General features: G+C 43.3%; 1 protein-coding gene across 1 annotated transcript in view; it reads left to right on the forward strand.

Moving 5' to 3' along the window:
- Nucleotides 1-445: 445 nt before the first annotated feature.
- The window catches only part of SDC2 (syndecan 2), a 117,146-nt gene continuing 94,349 nt past the window's right edge, over nt 446-23,242 (forward strand). The window contains 1 exon segment of the mRNA NM_001260964.1: nt 446-1,056. Within this exon segment, the coding sequence (NP_001247893.1) occupies nt 997-1,056 (60 nt within the window). The 5' untranslated portion in view covers nt 446-996.

Genomic DNA, 23,242 nt, shown 5'->3' on the forward strand with positions numbered 1-23,242 from the left:
CATCTTACACTTTTTTTTTCCCTCTCAACTCACAAGGCAGTTTCTTTCTACTGGTCGAATTCTCAAGGCAGAAAAGCTACATATGTCTCTCGTTTCTTCACTAATTGTTCTCTAGAAAAGGGAAAGTGAAGAAGAGAACGAGAAAAGAAAACAGGGAAGAAAAGAGCATAGAGAAGGAGAGAGGAAAAGTGGGGAGAGAAGGGAAGAAAGGGAGCGAGAAAACGCAGGAGCCCTGGTTTGCCGATGAGCAGACCCGGCGCAGCCACAGCGCGGAGCTGCGGCGCTCACTGGTCCTCGGAGCTGCCAATCCGCGTATAATCCTGTAGGAATTTCTCCCGGGTTTATCTGGGAGTCACACTGCCGCCTCCTCTCCCCAATAGCCCAGGGGAGCCCGGAGAAGCAGGCTCGGGAGGGAGGGAGGGAGGGAGGGAGGGACGGAGCCGGAGGAAAAGAAGAGGAGAAGGAGGAGGACCCGGGGAGGGAGGCGCGGCGCGGGAGGAGGAGGGGCGCAGCCGCGGAGCCAGTGGCCCCGCTCGGACGCGCTGCTCTCCAGATACTCCCGGAGCTCCAGCCGCGCGGATCGCGCGCCCCAGTCGCTCTGCCCCCAAACTTATGCCGCAGCTCCCTTTCAAGCCAGCGAATTTATTCCTTAAAACCAGAAACTGAACCTCGGCACGGGAAAGGAGTCCGCGGAGGAGCAAAACCACAGCAGAGCAAGAAGAGCTTCAGAGAGCAGCCTGCCGGAGCACCAACTCCGTGTCGGGAGTGCAGAAACCAACAAGTGAGAGGGCGCCGCGTTCCCGGGGCGCAGCTGCAGGCGGCGGGAGCAGGCGCAGGAGGAGGAAGCGAGCGCCCCCGGTCCCCGAGCCCGAGCCGCAGTCGCTGCGGCTACTCTGCTGCCGATTCCTGTGCGCGGGCTGCGCCGAGCGCTGGGCAGGAGGCTTCGTTTCGCCCTGGTTGCAAGCGGCTGCTGCGAGCAGCCGGTCCCTGGGGAATATGCGGCGCGCGTGGATCCTGCTCACCTTGGGCTTGGTGGCCTGCGTGTCGGCGGAGTCGGTGAGTGGGCCAGGCGGGGCACGCGCGCGCCGTTTAGGGTGTTCGAACCTACAAGAGGAGCCTGCGGGGAATAGGGGAGCGCCACCTGGGGAACCCCCAGCCCCCACTGTACACCGGAGATAACGCTGGGACAAATGCGCTCGCCGGGTCACCCTTTCCCCCTCTTCCCTTCCGCAGAAAAGCGCTGCTCGCTGGCGTTGCCCCACGGTCCGCGGGAATGGGGGCACGAGAATTGCAGTTTGTTCTAACCGCAGAGGCCCCCGAAGTCACTCCCAACTTCTTCGCCCTCGGCTGGTCTTGCTGCGTGGTCCGGGAAGGACGGAGGGGAAAGGGTGGCAGGAGGGGGGAGCCTGGGTCGGGCCCGCGAGGGAACGGCTCTGCTTCGCGCGCTCGTCGAGACCAGGGATGACCTGGAAACTTTGGGGTCCCTTCCTCCGTACACCATCCCTCCACGCCAGCTTTCCTGCTTGACTGCGTGCAAGTTCTGGGGAGATGGGGCCAGATTTAAGAGACCCGCGAGTGTCCAGAGATAAAAGTTTGCAAAAGTTCTTTTGTTTGATGCTCCCTGCGGCTAGGGCGAGGTAACCCACACTACGTGGAATCGCAGTCCGCGGTCCCGCATGGGGACACTGGAGGATGCACGGAACGCGTCCGAAAATGCTGGGACGCCGGCCACTGGATTCCCAGTCCTGCAGCGACCCCCTCCTCGTTGAGGGGCGGAGGTTAGACCGCGGGGCGTCAGGGGCAGGAGGACATTTTCATAGGAGTTGCATGGGAGTGCGGCAAGCAGGGCGAGGCGGGGTACGTGTGACACGGCTCTTGGCTTCGGGTCGCCTGGCCGCTCGGGGACAGAGGCTTCCCTTCCGCCACGCTAGCCCTTTCTGGCCCTGGCGGGGCGCTTCTGGGGTCGGGAGGAGTCTCGTCTCCGGCGGGGCGCCTGCGGGCACCCAGCTTCCCTCCCCCGCTCTGGCAGTGGGAACTTGATTTCTCCTTTTGGTCGCGCTTCGGGGGCTGGAGCTTGTTTTCCCACGTCGCCCAATGAGCGCCCTCTAAAGGGAACTGCCTCCTTGGCCTCCTCTAGTCCTCGGCTGCCTCTACCTGGGCGCCAGGAGCTGCTCTGTCGGGCCAGGTGGAAGCTTGAGCACCCCAGATTTCGTCTGCAGCCTCAGTGCTCTCTGGGGTCTCAGGAGTGCCGCTGTTTCTGGCCCTTCTGGTTCCCCACGTCCTCGCCCCTTTGCCGTTTAATAACGTGTCAATTTCTAATTAACTGAACTGTCTCTTCAAAGACAATTTATATCATCTTAAGGTCTTTTAGGTGATTTTACAAGTTTGAGTCTCCCCCCTACCCTTTTTTTGTGCTGAGGCTAATTTAGGACTGGGAAACCTCTTTGGCATCGAGCAGCAGATGGACATTTTTAATCAGTGTGGGAGCCTGTGTGTGTGCTAGCAGATCCCCATACATTCTTTGTGGTTGGAGAGCATGTAGAATTGGAAACTGTACAGATTACATGAGTATTTTGGGTGCTCAGGTTGTAAAATAGAACTCCGAGCCTTATCAGTGTTTCCCTTTGGCAGATGATGGTTTAATCCATTGGTATTAGGTATCTTCCAACCAGTTATGGTGAACTTTGGCTCTTTGTACACCAAAAGGCAGCAGTTCTCTTGTTTATTTCAGATAAACGTTGTTGCTCATGTTGTTGCAAAACAGGGCAAAGGGACTTCATGTAATAAATTTCAAGAGCCTTCCTAAAAAAATGCACATGGTTAAGGAGGACCTTTTTTTTGCTGAGTCTTATTCAGGGATTTGCTAGGAAATCTTACTGTTTTGGGATTCTGGAGAAAGAATGTTTCTGTCTTCTGCTACTCTGGGTTTTTGCGTAAATCTAGCAGTGCTCCTTAAGGAAGTTTTTTGGCCGAACTATATATCGGTTCTCCCCGGTGACAGCTTTCCCCTGAACTGTGTGTGTTTGGGGTTCTAATATTTCTCAGTTAGAACCAGAACTGGATGCTTTCCGAGTGAACTGCTTCATTGTGATAGACACTGTTTTCAGTAATTGGAAAATCATCCAAAAAGGGTGATTAGATATTTATAAAATGTCAACTTGGAGACTAGCAGAGAATCTTTGTTAGGCAGTGAGTCAGTCTTTCTAAATAGAAGCCGTTTCAAGGCCCAGAATGGCTAACAGTCCATTTAAATTACTTTTCGGTCTCTGTTTGTTTCATGTATAGCAACAAAGATATAAATGAAGTCAAAAGACTGAATTTAAAAAAATTTAGCAATTACAGAATATTATTTCCAGCACTTTGCGTTTTATTTTGAAAACTGCAACTGTTTCCTGGGATTTAGGATTAGTGATTTGGGTTTAAAGCCTCCCTTTAAAAGGAAGAAAGGAAAACTGCCTACAGTTAGTGAATTATTGAGTTTTATACTTAGCTCTGGGGGGAAAAAAGAGGTTCTCAGGAACTAAGGCTCAAAACTGCCTATGAAAAGGAACTGGTAGCTGTTCCTTTATGGATCCTGGAGACAGCTGGGAAATCCTGTTCCTAGTGATCCATTCATACTTTCCACTGGCAGGTTAGGACTTTCACTGTGGAACACCAGGCAAGGGGAAAATCTGACTGAGTGTGGCAGTAGTGATATGCTGCTGGTTTTCTGTCCATTTTGTACATGACTGTTTATCTTTAGAAATAATATATTGCAGACTGCTATAAACACATAATTTGAACTGGAAATATGTTTAAGAAAAGGAAATGTTTTGAACTGGAGGAATTTTATAAACATTCTTAGATGTCTGTAAATTAAAAGAAACTGTCAAGTCATTTGGACTCATGCATTATCTCCTGGTGTATTATGAAAGGCAGGCTCTGGAAAGTTTACATTAGAAGGGTAACTAAAATCGAAATCATGTAACTGTTTGCAGTTCTTTAGAAAATATAGTTTGGCTGTTTTATGAGTGAAACAAATTGCTTTTGCTAGGAAATTTTATAAAAACGAGGGCTCTTTCTTAGTTGGGTGTTAGCAGAAGGAGGATGTCATTTAAGAAGGAAAGATCTTAAAAGATCAGGCTTGTAGAAAACAGATGTCTGAGAAGCAATTTGGGCATGCCTTCAGCTCCTGCCTCTAGGACCTGATATGTCTAGTTTTGATGGTAACCACCCTTCGACGGGTAGCCTACCAGAGACTGTGTAATATGATGACTTAAATGGCGCCTTGGATAGTCATTAGTTTGGAAAGGATTTCAAAAGGTAAACTAGTTTGTTCCCTGGGTGGAACTAGTTTTCAAGTCTCCAAAAGCCCCCGGAGACCTGACTGGCCAGCTAGAGGTGGCTTGGAGTCTCCACTGATTGGCAAGGCCCCTGAAGCTGACCCAGTCACACAGAGCCCCACCAGCCCTGTCATTAAGGTTTAGAGCGAGTCCAGTCAAGCCACTGTGCTGTTGGCATACCTGCTGGTGGGGATCCAGTTGTCCTGTGAGGAATGCCATCCGAGTTTAGATTCTCACTAGATTGCCCTTCTTCCATTGCCAAAAATCAAACTAGAAGATTTTGCCCATCCTTTTCTTCTTCCCAAGGCCCAAGGGTGCATTGCAGAATCTCAAAACCACTGAATTCTTTTCAAGGACTAGAGGCCAAAATAAAGTCTTAGAGAAAAGCCAGAAGTAATGAAGAAGAATCTTTGGTAAAACCGATGTACTCTTATTTAACTTTTTTAGTCAACTGTGCCAGTGCTATCATTTTCATCCTAGTCATTTGGATTTAAATCTTGAAGAAACCCTGGACTCATTCATCTTTGTTGGTTTCCTTGTCCAGTCTGCCTGTAAGTCCAGCTGTGCATTCATTCTGCAAATATTTATTTCGTTCCTACTAGGAGCTTGAGGTAAAGCAGTGAGCAAACCAGACAAATATCCCCTTGCCTTCTTGGAGCTTGCGTTCTAGTGATCTTTCCGTTCATTTTTTCATGCCTTCAGTGGCCAGCATGAAACTTCCGCAGGAGATCCAACCGACCCCAGAATGCCCTGGACCATGGGAACCTGCACTTAAATATGCAGCGTCAACAGTTGTTTACCCAGCTCCAGACCTGAGCTCAGCACTGCAAAGGGGTCAGGGGTTTGGAAACGTGGTCTCTTCCCGCAGCGCTAATCTTTTTTTTTTTTTTTTTTTTTTCCTCTTGAGATGGAGTCTCGCTCTGTCACCCAGGCTGGAGTGCAATGGCATGATCTTGGCTCACTGCAACTGCCACCTCCCAGGTTCAAGCAGGTCTCCTGTCTCAGCCTCCCGAGTAGCACTATCAGCACGTGCCACCGCACCTGGCTAATTTTTGTATTTTTAGTAGAGATGGGGTTTTAGCTGGTCAGGCTGGTCTCCAACTCCTGACCTCAGCTGATCCACCCGCCTCGGCCACCCAAAGTGCTGGGATTACAGGCGTGAGCCACCATGCTTGGCCATTGGTCTCTTCCTGCAGCACTAATTTTGATGGGGGAGAAAATTTCTTTCAAATGAAGAGCTTTCCCTTCTTTTTTTCTTCCTTGGGGGCTTGCCAGCTTGTGCTTCTATGTCAGTAGCCTTGTAGTTGCCAGTCCTGGCCCAGACACTTGCATGCAGTTTGGTTTGTCCTCCACCACTTTGATCATGTTGCCCATGGTCTAGACACCTCTGTCCTTGTTATCATGGCATATAGTCTGTATGCCTCTGCTGGATTTATAAGCGGCTCCATAATAGCTTTCCTTTCTAGTTACCCCCTTGATCGCTTTCCATCACGTCTCTCAGCCCTGGCCCATTGGTATCACTATCATGAACGCTCCCTGGACATTGCTACCTTTTCAGTGTTTCTCCTTTTAAGTGCTACTGATTCAGTGCAAGCTCCAAATACCTTTTCATGGCTGATCCAGCCCTGTTGCTTTTAATCCTTCTGTAAGTAGCAAGGCATACTGATGATCAGAATCATTGGAAGTACGTGAAAATGCAGATTTCAGGCCTTCTCTCAGACTTACACAATCAGAAGCCTGAATGGGAGTGGGAGTCTGGGGGAATCTGTATTTTTTATAAAGCAACTGAGATGATTCTAATGAATCAGACTAATTTGGAAATTGCTGGTCTAGATGACAGCATCACCCCTTAATTATGTGCTATTCTGTGTTACTACTAGGGTTTTCAGCAGTAGCTGGGCTTAGTCTGCAAAGGGCTTGGGCTTGGGAGGTGGACAAGTATGGGTTCAGATGCTGGTACCTTGCCACTTAATGTGTCAGAACTTGGACAGTATATTAAAGCTCTGAGTCACTTAAAAAAGTGTGTGTGTGTGTGTGTGTGTGTGTAAATTGGACCTAAGAATGCCTTTATAACTTGACTGTTGTGAAGATGAAATGAAGGGAGCATATGAATGGTGCTTGAGGCACAGAAGATAGGAAAATTTTTTTTCTTCCTGTCTTGGCCTCTTTTTTTTTTTTTGGCAATGAAATGAATGAAATGAGGGAGCCATGTCAGATGTTCTTACCTCTCTGACATTCTAAAGAGGTGAATTTTCTTTCCCATCAAGATCAGTGCTATGGGAAGAAACCATGTTTCCACACCTCCTACCCCTGTGCGGTGCTGAGCTCAGGTCAGGAGCTGGGTAAACACCTGTTGATGCTGCACGTTGAAGTGCAGGTACCCATGGGCCAGGGCATCTTGGGGTTGGTTGGCACTCCTGCAGAAGTTTCATGCTGACCACTGAAGGCATTATGGTTCAGACGTCAACTGAATACACCAGCCCCCAGTGGACCTGGGCTGGTTGTCCAGTTTTGATGCCTCTGCACTCAATGTCATCAACATTGCAGGGTTGGTGTCAAGAATGAAGAAGACATTGATGTAACGTCCTGACACATCAGCTGTGCACAATCACACCTCCTCCTCTTTCCTGTGGCTGTGCTGAGATTCCAGCACATGGGAAGAAGAGAGTTAAAATTTAATCTGTATCATGTGTTGGTATGCTGTTGGTCATTTAGAATGCGGTGGCAGGGGTAGTGAGTATATTTTGGGGATCTGGGGGCAGAAAAAGGGAGTATTTTTATTTTTTAAGAGTGGAAATGTAGCCTGGCGAGGTGTCTCATGCCTGTAATCCCAGCACTTTGGGAGGCTGAGGTGGGCTGATCACCTGAGGTCAGGAGTTCGAGACCAGCCTGGCCAACATGATGAAACCCCATCTCTACTAAAAATATAAAAATTAGTCGGGCGTGGTGGTGGGCACCTGTAATCCCAGCTACTTGGGAGGCTGAGGCAGGAGAATTGCTTGAACACAGGAGACGGAGGATGCAGTGAGCCGAGATCATGCCATTGCACTCCAGCCTGGGTGACAGAGTGAGACTCCATCTCAAAAAAAAAAAAAAAAAAAAAAAGAGTGGAAATGCATGAAATTTCTTCTTTTAGCCACTTGGGCTTTAGGTCTTACTAGTAAAAATCTCGATTGCATTGTGATAAGTCTGTTTCTAGGGCAGCATTAGCTTTAGCAACAGGGATAGAGGGAGGGGTGAATGCCTCTGAATAGGAGAGGACACTGTTGAAATAGAATTGTGAATGTCTGTTTTTCTCGAGTATCTCAAAGAATTGGTAGGAGTGGGAGAAGGGAGAAGCCTTGAAATCTTTGGAGATTTTCCATTTGCATTTCACATCAGCAGAATGAAGCCAACGAGTATGCAGCTTGTGGTGTGATAGTCAATGCATAGTTTCAGAAAAATGGAAAAATGTTATTAAAGACATTTTCATAGTTTTTTTTCTGCACCATTCAATCTATTTTGTGAAAAATGTCACAAAGACTCAGTAAATATGCTCTCTACAAAGCATTTTGGTGTTTTTTTTTTATGATTACACAGGTATATTCAATACAAGTAACCGTAATATTTAAGGAGTATGTGCAATTAATATAATGTAGTCTCATGGTAAGAATGACACATGGGACAAGATACACAATTGTTAAAGGAAAATTATTTTTTTAAGGGAAAAGTTAAATATGTTTTTTTTTGTTTGTTTGTTTGAGACAGAGTCTTACTCTGTCACCCAGGCTGGAGTGCAGTGGCATAAATGAGGCTCACTGCAACCTCCTCCCACCGTTCAAGTGATTCTCCTGTCTCAGCCTCCCGAGCAGCTGGGATTACAGCGCACACCACCACGCCTGGCTATTTTTTTTTTTTTTTTTGTATTTTTAGTAGAGACAGGGTTTCACCATGTTGGCCAGGCTGATCTCAAACTCCTAACCTCAACTGATCTGCTTACCTCAGCCTCCCAAAGTGCTGGGATTGCAGACGTGAGCCACTGCACCCAGCCAAGTTAAGTATGTATTTATGTGTGATTTGTTGTTAAATATAATACAGTAGACTAAGTACAATATTTTAAGTCGAGGCAAAAGCAGGTTTTATACACATGTAATTAACTATCTTAATCCGTATGGGACCTCAGTTTTCCCATCTCTAAAATGATGGAGTTGAATTAGAAGAATTATCTGTCTTTAGTATTTACTTTTTCTGCATTTTAGGGTGTGGTAGGAGAAATGTTAAGATTAACTTAATAAGTAATTATTAATCCCCTGTCAAATGCTTCTAATTTTATTATTGAAACATGGAATTTATTTCTCTTACAGAAAGGCAAGTAATTTCTAATAGCTCATAGTAACCTGTTACCTTGAACTGAGTATTCATTGTTTATTAGGAGTGTATACATTGTCCTGAGTATTCTTGATCTATTTGTATTAGTCTGTTCTCACTCTGCTAGTAAAGACATACCTGAGACTAGGTATTTATAAAGGAAAGATGTTTAATGGACTCACACAGTTGCCAAATGGCTGGGGAGACCTTACAATCATGGCAGAAGGCAAAGGAGAAGCAAAGGCATGTCTTACATGGTGGCAGTCAAGAGAGCTTGTGCAGGGGAACTCCCCTTTATAAAACCACCAGATCTTGTGAGACTTAACTACCACAAGAAAAGTATAGGGGAAACCGTGTCTCAGTTATCTCCACCTGGCCCCACCCTTGAAACATGGGGATTATTACCGTTCAAGGTGAGATTTAGGTGGGCACACAGCCAAACCATATCACTAGTATTGTTTTTTGTATATGTTTTCTGATACAAGCCAGTGTAACATAAAGAACAGCTGAGTGGTAAAAATAACTTTCATTCTAGATAGAAGACAACATGACTTGATATACTGGGGGGCTTTTTAAACCATAAGTCTCATAAAGTGTTTTAGGCTCCTCATATGGTTTCTGGCCTGGATCTCCATTTCCAGAGTGGGGCTTTTAACTGGTGCCTTCCATTTGGTCCCTCTCTAGAGCACTTGAGCCTGGTCTGAGTACTGTGCAGTCCACAAGCAAGAATCTAAATGAGCAGACTATGGTAGTGTTGCCTAGGTTTGGATACACTTACTATGTAACCTTGGGCAAGTTTCTTAACCTTTCTGGGCTCAGTTTTCTCATCTGTAAAATTGAATATCCTAAGATAAGTTTTTAGGATTATGTGAGACACAATATGTAGGGACTTTTTAGCATAAGGGGAATGTCCTTGCTTCGTGTCACATGCTAGTTATAATTTTTGGCTTTCTGCTTCTCTGAAGAGTAAGGGCTTGGCACACACATTACTTGGTTCATCTGATAAGCTCTAGCCCAGAGAGTCGCTCAGCATATGCATGGTAGAGCCTACTTTTTCATAACTGGGGCTTTCTTCTTGTCTTGGGGTAGACTAGTTATATGCTGAGATATTGGGAATATGTTTGTAGTCAGCTTTTCTCTAAAAGTGGATGATGTGAGAAAATACGCCATTTATTATTTGTGGCTGATGAAAGGTTCCTTATAGGGACAGGACAAATCCATGTTAAGATGTGGAAAACTCATCTTTTCCAGTAATTTTACCTCCACAAATCTGTCCAAAGGAAATCATTACCAGGTAAATAGTGTTTAATGTGTTTGTTAAAGCCTTACTTAGCTAAAAAAAAAAAAGGAAACAACCCGAGTGTACAATAATAGAGTAATTGTTAAATAAGATTCTAATTTAGACACTGAATATCATGTGGCCATTAAAGATTTATTTGAAGGGTATTTATAACTTAGCAACTATAGTACACAAAAAGTTGGATATAAAACTATGTACAGTGAGACCTTGGTTATATTTTAAAAGGTGTGCGTGTGTGTATAAAGATAATGTATATATACAAATCCATACATGTCATAGAACTGTGTAGATACACATACACAAACACACACAGCATGAATACAAGTAAAACTAGGAAAATCAGAATAAGATTGGTAGATCGTATCAATATCAATATCCTTGTTGTGATGTTTACTGTAGTTTTATAAACGTTACCATTGGGGGAAACTAGGAAGGGGCACAAGAGAGCTTTCTATTATTCTTACACTGTGTTTGCGTCTACAGTTATCTCAACAAAAATTTCAATTAAAAAATGGCACCAGAGCTAGATTGTTGTTCAAGGAAGTTCTACTGATCCTTCAGAGAAAGATATGTTATAAAGCTCAGAGAATGACAGAAGGCTGTTCCTTATCATCACTCTATGTCAAAACCAGACAAGAAAAGCAGAAAAAACAAACCTATAGCCAGTGTCATTTATGTTAGATGTCAGAATTTTAAATAGAGTATTATCAAATTGAATAGAGCAGTTTATTAAAAGAATAATGATGAGCCCAAGTGGGATTTTTCCAAGGACAGTTTCAGCATCAGAAAAGCAATGCAGGTATTAACAGTTTAAGGCAGATAACAATATGATCATCTCAACAGATGCAGAAAAAGCATCTGATGAAAGTACGTGTGAAAGTATTAATATAAAGTTCCCCAAATTCTGGTTAACTGAAGGCATATTATATTTGGCTAGTACATCTGTGCTTAGGACTCAATTCACTTGACATGTTTAGGAACCAAAAGGCCTGTGTTTACAAAGTCGTTAGGCAACAGTCTCTAGTTGCATGAGTGACAGGTGTGTGACAACCAGTAAAGGATGGGCTGTGACATATATAGATTCTAATTCATATGGAGTTGTTCTAGCATTGGCCAGGTTCACTGTATACTCTACCAAATTAAGACAATGCAGGAGATGGTTTTGAATGTTTTAGAATCAGATAAATCGGGGTTCAGTTTCTGGTATTACCACTTAAAAGCCATGTGGCCTTAAAAGCCATGAGAAGTCTCTTATCTCCAAGCTTGTTTCTTCAGTGTGAAACTGGGATTAGAATATTTTGCTTTTTGTTTATTTTGAAGATTAGCCTCAATAGTGACTAAAATCTTCTAACACAAAGCCTGACCTATAGTAGGTGATTTAAACCTGTTGGTTTCTCTTTTCTTCCATCTTTAAGTTTTGTGATTCTGCGTTACATGTTTATGTATGAATATATATGCATGTGTTTTGTGTTTCTCACTTGCATCCTGACTTGACAATATGGGACATATATTTTCACAAATTTAGAACTGGTTTATTTTTAATCAGGAAAGTTACAGTGCTTAATTATATTTTGTATTTCCTCCATCACACATATTTCCTGAATAATACTTACCTAAACTTGCATACAAGTTGGAAATTTAGTTAAGACGGGAAAATCTTTGGTAGTACTTGTGATTATAATTAAAATACTTAAAGAAGGTCAGCATCGGAACCCTAATTATTTTTATTATTTTTATTTTATTTTTTTTGAGACAGTGTCTCTCTCTGTTGCCCAGGCTGGAGTGCAGTGGTGTGATCTCAGCTCACTGCAGCCTCTGCCTCCCAGGTTCAAGCGATTCTCCTGCCTCAGCCTCCTGAGTAGCTGGGACTACAGAGGCGCGCACCACCATGCCCGGCTAATTTTTGTATTTTTAGTAGAGACAGGGTTTCACCATGTTGGCCAGGATGGTCTCCATCTCCTGACCTCATGATCTGCCTGCCTTGGCCTCCCAAAGTGCTGGGATTACAGGCATGAACCACTGCACCCAGCCTGGAACCCTAATTTTTAAACACTGTTTTATATAAATTTACTATTGAATTAAAATCTTAACTTCATTTATATCCCACTTCTGAACTCGCTTAATTAAGAGTGGTGTTTTGATCTGATTATTAGATTTGATTAGATTTTGTGATTATGCTGATTAGTTATTAAGTTTTGTACTTGATAAATCAGTTTAACAATGGACACACATTACTGTAAGCCAATGAAGAACAAAACTCTTTGTTGGTCCTGCAAGTTAAAAAGAAATTATGACATGGTACCCACCTTGTAGTAACTACTATCTACCTTATGATTATCTAGAGAATTGAAAATGAGTTGGGCCAATACTTAACATATGTGTTATATGTAAAATATGCATCAGTTTTCGTTGAATCTGGTTGGGCATTTATACAATCAAAATTGCCAAAAAACCACAATGGAGAATAAGAAGAGCCCCTTGTAGAAGATAAGTCACTGGTCTCCTGGAAAAGCAAAACCTTCCTAAAACCTTCCTTGAAGTGGCACAGTACGTTGGAGAAAAATGAGAATTCTGTTGATGACTTGGAGACACTTGATTTTCATATGTTTCTCTTTTTCCCAATCTTCTCTTCAAAGAAAGACTTCCAAATGGTAAAATGCGCAAAAGGTAGAGAGAGTAAGAAATTGTTTAGAACCTGAATGATCTGTTGATAGTTCTATCAGGGGACAAAGTAACCTTATGTTTCAACCAGTCTGATTCTCCATATTCTATAAACTTTGGGCTCTTCAGAGTGAGAGCTGGGTCTTTGTATATATTATATGTAATCAGGTAAAAAATATATATTTATAATATATACTTACATATTATCCACATCATATTATTATATACATTACATATATTATATGTGTCCGGTGAAAGCTTATAAGAGACGGAGTCTCACTCTGTTGCCCAGGCCGCAGTGCAGTGGTGTGATTATGGCTCACTGCAGGCTCGATCTCCTGGGCTCAAGGCATTTTACTGCCTCAGCCTCCTGAGTAGCTAGGACTACAGGCACCAGTTCTGGCTAAGTTTTTGTTGTTGTTGTTCACATGGGGTCTCACTATGTGGCCCAGGCTGTGGACCTTATATTAGGTGTTCAGTTAAGATCAAATAGCCATAGCTGGCTGGGCGCGGTGCCTCACGCCTATAATCCCAGCACTTTGGGAGGTCGAGGCGGGCAGATCATGAGGTCAGGAGATCCTGGCTAACATGGTGAAATTCTGTCTCTACTAAAAATACAAAAAATTAGCCGGGCATGGTGGCGGGCGCCTGTAGTCCCAGCTACTCGGGAGGCTGAGGTGGAAGTATGGTGTGAACCCAGGAGGCAGAGATTGTGGTGAGCCGAGATCACGCCACCACACTCCAGCCTGGGCAATAAAGTGAGACTCCGTCTCAAAAAAAAAAAGATCGAATAGCCTTAGCTAAGTAATCCAAGAAGTTTAGCAGTATTGGGATAATTCTCACTGTATTCTTTTGGATTTTGCTTTTTTAATTTTTGTAACAATGGATTTTAGAGCTGGAATAGACTTTTAAAAAGAAACAACATCCAGATAGGTTAAGTGATTTATCCAAGATTACATAGCTAATTAGCGGCAGAGTTGTAAATTTAGCCTAGGCTGTTTTATTAGTAGTATATTTTCTTATAAAACATTCCTTTTCTGTTTCCCACATTAATGATTAGCACCTAATGCACTTATTTCTGGCACATGTTCAATAAATAAATGAAATACCACAGAACATACATTTTATGTTATACATTCAGCATCAATGTGGTTAGTGGGTTTTGTGCAGAATCCTTTGGTGTTTAGATACTTTTTCAATTTCCATCTAAACTGTGCTCCAACTAATTCCTTTACCTGCTGGTAAAACTTCGGGCTAATTATAGGAGAAGAGTTGAGAGCACTGAGATTTGGAAGACCCAGAGACTGAAATAGAGTTGATTTGTAAGTCTTAGGAAGATTGTGGAGACTTATAGATAGAAAAGGAGATAAAAGCTTCCTGGAGATAAGAATCGGGACCAGAAGCAAAATTAAATGAATTAATACTGCATTTTCTGGGGGGAAAAAGGCTGCTATTGTAGTTAAGAGAAAAAGAGCATTCCTTGGATTTTTATACTAAAAATATGTCAGTGCCTTCCAGGAGAGAGTGTGATACACCTACAGCCCAGGTAGAAGTGCTTTTTTACCTATTTCTTTTTGCCAGTCTTAGATGTAGGCTCCTCTTTTCTCCCAAGAGTTTCCTTTTGAATACTGGCCAGGTGCAGTGGCTCATGCCTGTAATCCCAGCACTTTGGGAGGCCAAGGTGGGTGGATCACGAGGTCAGGAGTTCAAGACCAGCCTGGCCAACATGGTGAAACACTGTCTTTACTAAAAATACAAAAATAGGCTAGGTGCGGTGGCTCACACCTGTAATCCCAGCACTTTGGGTGGCCGAGGTGGACAGATCACAAGGTCAGGAGATCGAGACCATCTTGGTTAACATGGTGAAACCCTGTCTCTACTAAAAATACAAAAAAATAGCCGGGTGTGGTGGTGGGTGCCTGTGGTCCCAGCTAGTTGGGAGGCTGAGGCAGGAGAATGGTATGAACCCGGGAGGCGGAGCTTGCAGTGAGCCAAGATTGCGCCACTGCACTCCAGCCTGGGAGACAGAGTGAGACTCCATATCAAAAAAAAAAAAAAAAAAAAAAAGGAGCTGGGTGTGGTGGTAGATACCTGTAAACCCAGCTCCTTAGGAGGCTGAGGCAGGAGAACTGCTTGAACACGGAAGTTGGAACTTGCAGTGAGCCGAGATTGAGCCACCGCACTCCAGCCTGGGTGACAGAGCAAGACTCCATCTCAAAAAAAAGAATGTGAGTTTTATAAATTTTATTATTATAACACAAATGTATTTGACTCAAGCTTTTTCAGAAAAATAAGTCTGTGAGATATTTTTAAGAAAAGGATTTTATTAAAAGGCAGTAACATTAAAAATTACTACAGCCTTTTGCTATACATAGGCATTTTCCATTCATTGTCTATAACTGTCTCTCAACTGCTAGGTGGTATTACTTGCCAGGGCTGCATTTTATGTGGCCCAGCACAAGTTAGAGCCTTAGTTTTTCTAGCTTTAAATAGTCTTGCTATGATACTGTAATGGTTCAAGAGAGCAGCGAAGGTGTCTAAATGTATCACCACTCTTTAATGTAGTCTAATGGGTGCAACCCTGAATCGTGAAGTGTCTAACGATTGCAGCCTCAAATCATGAAGTATCTAACGAATGGTTGCAGCCCCGAATCATGAAGCGTCAGACTCTTCCTTTTCATTGGTTGGCCTAATCTTCCAGGTCACTGATATTCTGATTTCTTTACCAACTTTTAGCATATTGCTTTAATGGCTTCTCTCTGCAAACTTCAGCCTGGTAATGGGAGAACTAAGAGGTAGAATTAATGGAACCTCTCTAAATCTCAGCTCTGCCAATTTCTGGACTTAGGCAGGTGATTTAATGTCTCTATGCTGCGATTTTCCCATCTGTAAAAAGGAGAGGAGTCATAGTAGCCACCTCGTAGAGGTGTTGTGGGTCTAATGCCTTAATTAATGGGTGTCCAGCACTAATAAGAGTGCACAGTATAGAGCCTGTGCTAGACTCTCAGTGTTGGCGATGAGCGAAATGGACAGCTCATGAGATGTACTGATCAAAGAAGACGGTATCCATAGTCTTTTGAGGTTTTGAACATGAGGCAGAGAAGAATGATGGTGCCACTGACTAGATCAGAAGGACAGACTGATTTTTTTCCTCTTCTTTTTGTGGCTCTTGTGTTCTGGTGAAAGGAGGAGGCATTTTGGTTTCTCTAGGTTTTCCATCTGGGTAGTGGAGGGCGTGTTCTCCATCACGGGTTCTCAACCCTTGTTGCCGATTACATAAACTTGGGGAGCTTTTAAAAACTATTCATGCCTTGGTCCCACTCCAGACAGTTAAATCCAAATCTTTGTGGTGGGGGTCCAGCTCCCTGTTAAAGCTAATTCTCACTTCCAGAAGGCTTGAGAACCCTGCTCTAGAGGACTTCTTAGTCTCCAGTTTAGAGGGCAGTCTAGCAGGTAAGATTTTGTATTCGTAACGGATGCTTTCTACTGCTGTGATTAAGCCCCATGGAATGAGGTGGCTTTCCAGGACTCATCTGCTGCCTGTCAGTCTAAGCAGTGTGGAACTGGGAAATCCTTGCTCCCTTCCAGCTTCTTCTTTTTCTCCAACGTCTTTTCTGCTGGATCATACTTTTTTCTTTTGACAATTATTTTGGTGGATTTGGAAACATTTGAGAGGTCTTTAGACAGAAGACTGTATAGCTATAAAGTAGGTTTATCTGAGGATGTCTTTTAAAAGAAATGCAAACATTGCCTTTCCTGAAGGAGAACTTTTCCTAGTGGAACAAAGGACACTTGTCCTCTTGGTCTGGTTGCAGAGAAGCATGTTTGGCCAGCTTATTAGATTTGCCTGAGTTCATACTTTGAACAGAAAAATTCCCTGTTTTACTGATTGGAAATACATTCTCTGACTTGACTGAATATACTGATCATGTATAGGTCCTACATAGGTGTCTTAAGAATGGCCTTCTTACCATACCTGCACTTAAGTTCAGCAATTTGAACCTGGTTCAAGTTGCATCAATTCCATGGAGCTGTATTGTTTGTGGCTGAAGTTGGAATAGAGAGTGCTTTAGGCTTTCTTGTGAACAAGACTATCTGAGTTGTCTTTAGTTCATGCTTAAGCACAAAAGCAGCAGCCCATCATCTAATCTATTCATAGTTTACTTTGTTCGGGTATCTAATTTGGGAGCATGCTTGCCCTCACTCACTTCTAAAACACAGAATTTTCCATCCATGGAATAAAAGGGTCTATCTTTAATTAACTTGGAACAAAACCTTGTTGAAGAATTCTGGATTTCTCAAAGCTTTTAAAAATTGCTCTGCAGGATAACATTACAATGCTGACCCTTTAGAAACTGCCACTCAACATGTATCTGTCCTACAATGGAGTTGGAAGAGGGATTATTCTGAGAAGCCTATTAAAATGAACCATTTACTATGATTCATAGGCTTTTAAACCCAGTAAGTCTGTAATACCTAGAGTAAAATTCAACATCAGTTTATTATTTTGGGGATGATAGGGTTAAATGTGTCTTTACAAAGTATTAAGCATGCACAGAGAAATTGCAAATGTGAATTCTCTCCATTCTCCCTGTTAGGAGTGTATGCCTGATAGATAAATGTTCCAGAGCATTCATGTAATACAATTAGTAGATATACGTGCTTTTTCTCAGTGGAAATTGAGGTCTGTTACAAAGAGTAACAGATTAGCCAGTGGTTCTCGAAGTAGGGACTGATGAGCAGCATCTACAGCTCCTCCGACCTTGTTAGAAATGGAGATTCTGGGCCGGGCGCGGTGGCTCAAGCCTGTAATCCCAGCACTTTGGGAGGCCGAGACGGGCGGATCACTAGGTCAGGAGATCGAGACCATCCTGGCGAACACGGTGAAACCCCGTCTCTACTAAAAAATACAAAAAACTAGCCGGGTGAGGCGGCGGGCGCCTGTAGTCCCAGCTACTCGGGAGGCTGAGGCAGGAGAATGGCGTAAACCCGGGGGGCGGAGCTTGCAGTGAGCCGAGATCCGGCTACTGCACTCCAGCCCGGGCGACAGAGCCAGACTCCGTCTCAAAAAAAAAAAAAAAAAAAAAAAGAAATGGAGATTCTGGGCCTCTCCGCAGACCAAACAATCAAACTTTGCAGGTAGGGCCCAGGAGTCTTGAGCTTTAAAAAGCCCTTCAGGGGATTATTTTGCACGCCAACGTTGGAGAACCTCTGAGCCACAGTTCTCATCCTTGACAGCACAGACACTATTGAGAGTCCCAGGTTTTGGGGCACGGGTGTCAGTATTTTTGTTTCTTAAGCTGCCTTGGTGATTCCAATGTTTAGTCAGGATTAGAGGCTGCCGCTCTAGGACCTTGTTACCCAAAATGGGGGTCCCAGACCAGCAGCGTGGGCATCACCTGGGAGCTCTCTAGAAATCCAGGCTATCAAACCCCACCTGAGTCTTACTGAATCGTATTTGAAGTTTAACAAGATTCCCAGTGACTCATAAGCACATTAAAGTTTGTGAAACCCTGATTTATAGAAACAGTGAGTTTCCTTTGTAGAAGCCAGCCCTTAGAACACCCTTAATTTAAAAGTTTTGCGAGGAGGTAGAACAGCTGTTTTGGCTTCTGCCTGGCAGTGAGTCAGGGAAGCAATCACTGGGGGCAAGGGAAAGCTATGAAAGCTGCGAAGGACCCAGGACCATTTCATCAAGTGAGTGCTGGTGCAAGGAATGAAAATCCCAACTCAGATTGGTTTAAGCAGTGGAAACTTTTTGGCTCAGATAATGGAAAAGTTCAGGAGTGGTTCTGTTTTCAGGTCTGGCTGCATCAAGAAGCTTATGGGATTTTTTTTTTTTTTTTTTTTTTTTTTTATCAGCCTCAGGTCTTATATAACTCTCAGCTCAACCCTCCTTTGTTAGATTCACTTCCAGATTTTATAGAATTTGAGTAACAGCTAAGCTGTTGTTAAAAAGAGATTCCTAAACATAGTGGCTTAAAGTAGATTTATTTCTGTTTGACACAACAGTCCCAAGACAGGTCTGGTGGGCTAGCTCTGCTGTGCTCACACGCAGTTCTTACCTGCTGGTCCAAGGTGGCCAGTCCATCCATACTGTTTCCCAGCCAGGAAAGAGAGTGAAGGGGGAGAACATACCTATTCCTTTTAATGCCACAGCCTGGAAGGGTAACACATCACTTACACTTGTATCCCACTGTTTGCAGCATAGTCACATGGTCACACAAGGTGCTATGCAGGCTGGGAAATGTAGTCTCTACATGGGTGGCCATGTGCCCAACTAAAATCTGGGGATGTTATGTTACTAAAAAGGGAAGACTTTAGGTATTGATAACAACCAGGAGCGACTTCTCCTCTGGTGGTGGCAAGATGGAGTCTGGCAACTTCAGGTTAACAGCCCGTCCTCTTAGCAATTGCAGTATAAAGTGCTACTCTTTCCTAGTTCTTCCAGTAAGAATCCAAGAATTGCTTCCTAGTTCCTTAATTTCTGGGAACTACACATGAAGAAGTGTCCCCAGAATCCCTTGGACTGTGATAGAAAAGGATTGTTTCCCCAAAGAGAACTGTTTAATAGCAAGCATAGAACAGAGAGACCTTTACCTCACTCCTTTGTGAATTGGCATTTGGACCCAGATGAGAAAGGACAGTGGAGAACATGGGGGTGCTCAAGCCAGGTGTGGGGCATTGGGGGTTATTTACTGTCGAGTTAGTCAAGTATGGAATATTTGAAGATTCTTAGCATGTGACATAAATGGTATTTAGGAATAAATGTGTTTGCTGAGTTTAATAAACATAGGAGACTGTAACAATGTACTTTTGATCTTCTGATCTCTTTAGTCGTTGGTAAATAAGAGTAAAAGAAAAGATAAACTTTGGTAAATGCTTTTGAAAATGTTTTAAATTAAATGATTTAAACTTTAATTGCTAAAGATTATATAAATAGAAGGCTTTAGTGCATCAAACAACGATGAGTGTTGGGGAGATGATGAATTGAACCTGTGTTTACTGTCTCCTCAATATTTTGTTTTCTTAGTTTTTTTTTATACTTTATAGTTAGTACGTTTTTTATACTTTATTCATTACACAAAGGATTTGAGGTAATTTCCAAGACTGAGGCCTTTCTCACAAGCTTTAGAAGAAAATTCTAAAAGCATACTACATCCTGCTTTTAAAAAAAGTTTTGACAGTCTTACATGATAGAAAAATAATATATCATTTTCAAAATAACATGGTATTTCCAAGGCTCTCAACTGCTTATTGTCCTTTTAATCAAAATGTGGATTGTAGGCACATCTGCTATAAATGAATTAAAATTTCATTTGCCCAGAACTTTGTGTATTCCATTAATAAGATTTACCCAAAACACTATTGTTGGTTTAATAAATATTAAGAGAGCATTTGGGATGTGCCTCCTGGCGTTTGTTGTTTCTCTCCTTTGAGCATTAACTACCCGTCTGAGCCTTCACCAGGCTGCTTTTGTTGTTTTGTGCCTTGAGGTATAAATAGAGGCAGAAAACCCAGAAGATGCAAACAGATTTAATACTATAAACTATTTACAGATATGTTTAGTATTCATTCAATAGAATCTTTTAGTTTATTGAATATAAACCAACTTTAGCATTCTACATGTGCAAGGGGTTCTGTTTTTTCTTTTATTGGAAATTTTAAAAACAACGAAATCATCTTTTGGTAGTATCATCATCTAATAAGCACCAGAAAGATGCAATGTAATGACTTGCATCTGACCCTTTGTATTCTTGGATCTTACATACTTTTGGACAACCAAGAGTGAAAAGGGCGGAAACTTCTGATCTCAATTGAGTGAAAGGAAAGCCTTTCTAAGACGTGGTTAAAGATGGAACAGGCTCCTTCAGCAGGAGGCAGGACCCATACCTGGAGCTAAACTGATGTGTGTTTGGATGGCTGTTTATTGAGGATCTTTAGAGGAGATTCAAGCCATCAACTGGCTGGGGAGAGTTGCTGACCTTTATAGCTTCTTTCTAACCTTAGAGAATTCTGTACAACATTTTAAAGGTGAGTGCTGAGCAACTTAAACTATATTTTATTTCCTTTCCTGATAACTAGGTCTGACTGACACTAGACATCTTTTGTTGCCCGTAGTTGAAGGAGTCTGGCATTCTAGGACCAACTTCCTGTTAAACTGATGTCAAAATCTCTGTTTGCCAAAATTAGGGGACTGTGTATGTAACCATTGAGATCTGACATTATCTCAAACTTCAAGGGACTCTGACAGGTACTTTAACCAGGCAGAATGGCACACTTGACTATCTGGTTTGAGTCAGAGCAGTGAGTGCCTGGGAGAAAACGCAAACTCAAGACACCATGAGTGGCCTTTAGGGAGAGGGAAGAGAGGCAGAAGTCTCACAGGCCAGCATGAAGAGTATAAAGGGAAAGTTGGGGCTGTGGTTCCATGACAGCCAAATAGGAACAGCTCCAGTCTATAGTTTCCAGCGTGAGCGATGCAAAGACGGGTGATTTCTGCATTTCCAACTGAGGTACCAGCTTCATCTCACTGGGGCTTGTCGGACCGTGAGTGCAGGACAGTGGGTGCAGCCCACCGAGTGTGAGCTGAAGCAGGGCGAAGCATTGTCTCACCTGGGAAGCGCAAGAGGTCAGGGAATTCCCTTTCCTAGCCGAGGGAAGCTGTGACAGAGGCACCTGGAAAATCAGGTCACTTCCACCCTAATAGTGCGCTTTTCCAACGGTCTTAGCAAACGGCACACTAGGAGATTATATCCTGGGCCTGGCTCGGAGGGTCCCACACCCACAGAGCCTCCTCATTGCTAGCACAGCAGTTGGAGATTGAACTGCAAGGCGGCAGCGAGGCTGGGGGAGGGGCGCCCACCATTGCTGAGGCTTGAGTAGGTAAACAAAGTGGCCAGGAAGCTTAAACTGGGTGGAACCCACTCCAGTTCAAGGAGGCCTGCCTGGGGGGCAGGGCATAGCCGAACAAAAGGCAGCAGAAACCTCTGTAGACTTAAATGTCCCTGTCTGACAGCTTTGAAGAGTAGTGGCTTTCCCAGCATGGAGATTGAGATCTGAGAATGGACAGACTGCCTCCTCAAGTGAGTCCCTGACCCCTGAGTAGACTAACTGGGAGGCACCCCCCAGTAGGGGCAGACTGACACCTCACTTGGCTGGGTACCCCTCTGAGCCAGAGGAACGATCAGGCAGCAACATTTGCTGTTCAGCAATATTCACTGTTCTGCAGCCTCCGCTGCTGATACCCAGGCAAACCAGGGTCTGGAGTGGACCTCCAGCAAACTCCAACAGACCTGTAGCTGAGGGTCCTGACTGCTAGAAGGAAAACTAACAAACAGAAAGGACATCCACACCAAAACCCCATCTGTACGTCACCATCATCAAAGACCAAAGGTAGATAAAACCACAAAGATGGGGAAAAAACAGAGCAGAAAAGCTGAAAATTCTGAAAATCAGAGCACCTCTCCCTCTCCAAAGGAACACAGCTCCTCACCAGCAATGGAACAAAGCTGGACAGAGAATGACTTTGACGAGTTGAGAGAAGAAGGCTTCCGATGATCAAACTTCTCTGAGCTAAAGGAGGAAGTTCGAACCCATCGCAAAGAAGCTAAAAACCTTGAAAAAAAGATTAGATGAATGGCTAACTAGAATAACCAGTGTAGAGAAGTCCTTAAATGACCTGATGGAGCTGAAAACCATGGCACGAGAACTATGTGACGAATGCACAAGCTTCAGTAACCGATTCAATCAACTGGAAGAAAGGGTATCAGTGATTGAAGATCAAATGAATGAAATGAAGCGAGAAGAGACATTTAGAGAAAAAAGAGTGAAAAGAAATGAACAAAGCCTCCAAAAAACATGGGATGATGTGAAAAGACCAAATCTACATCTGATTGTTGTACCTGAAAGTGACAAGAATGGAACCAAGTTGGAAAACACTCTGCAGGATATTATCCAGGAGAACTTCCCCAACCTAGCAAGGCAGGCCAACATTTAAATTCAAGAAATACACAGAATGCCACAAAGACACTCCTTGAGAAGAGCAACTCCAAGACACATAATTGTCAGATTCACCAAAGTTGAAATGAAGGAAAAAATGTTAAGGGCAGCCAAAGAGAAAGGTCAGGTTACCCACAAAGGGAAGCCCATCAGACTAACAGTGGATCTACTCATCTACAAAGAACTCAAACAAATTTACAAGAAAAAAATAACCCCAACAAAAAGTGGGCAAAGTATTTGGACAGACACTTCTCAAAAGAAGACATTTATGCAGCCAAGAGACACATGAAAAAATGCTCATCATCACTGGCTATCAGAGAAATGCAAATCAAAACCACAATGAGATACCATCTCACACTAGTTAGAATGGCGATCATTAAAAAGTCAGGAAACAACAGGTGCTGGAGAGGATGTGGAGAAATAGGAACACTTTTACACTGTTGGTGGGAATGTAAACTAGTTCAACCATTGTGGAAGACAGTGTGGCAATTCCTCAAGGATCTAGAACTAGAAATACCAATTGACCGAGTCATTTCATTACTGGGTATATACCCAAAGGATTATAAATCATGCTGCTATAAAGACACATGCACACATATGTTTATTGTGG

The sequence above is a fragment of the Macaca mulatta genome, chromosome 8 (assembly GCF_049350105.2).
Source record: "Macaca mulatta isolate MMU2019108-1 chromosome 8, T2T-MMU8v2.0, whole genome shotgun sequence".
Lineage (NCBI taxonomy): Eukaryota > Metazoa > Chordata > Mammalia > Primates > Cercopithecidae > Macaca > Macaca mulatta.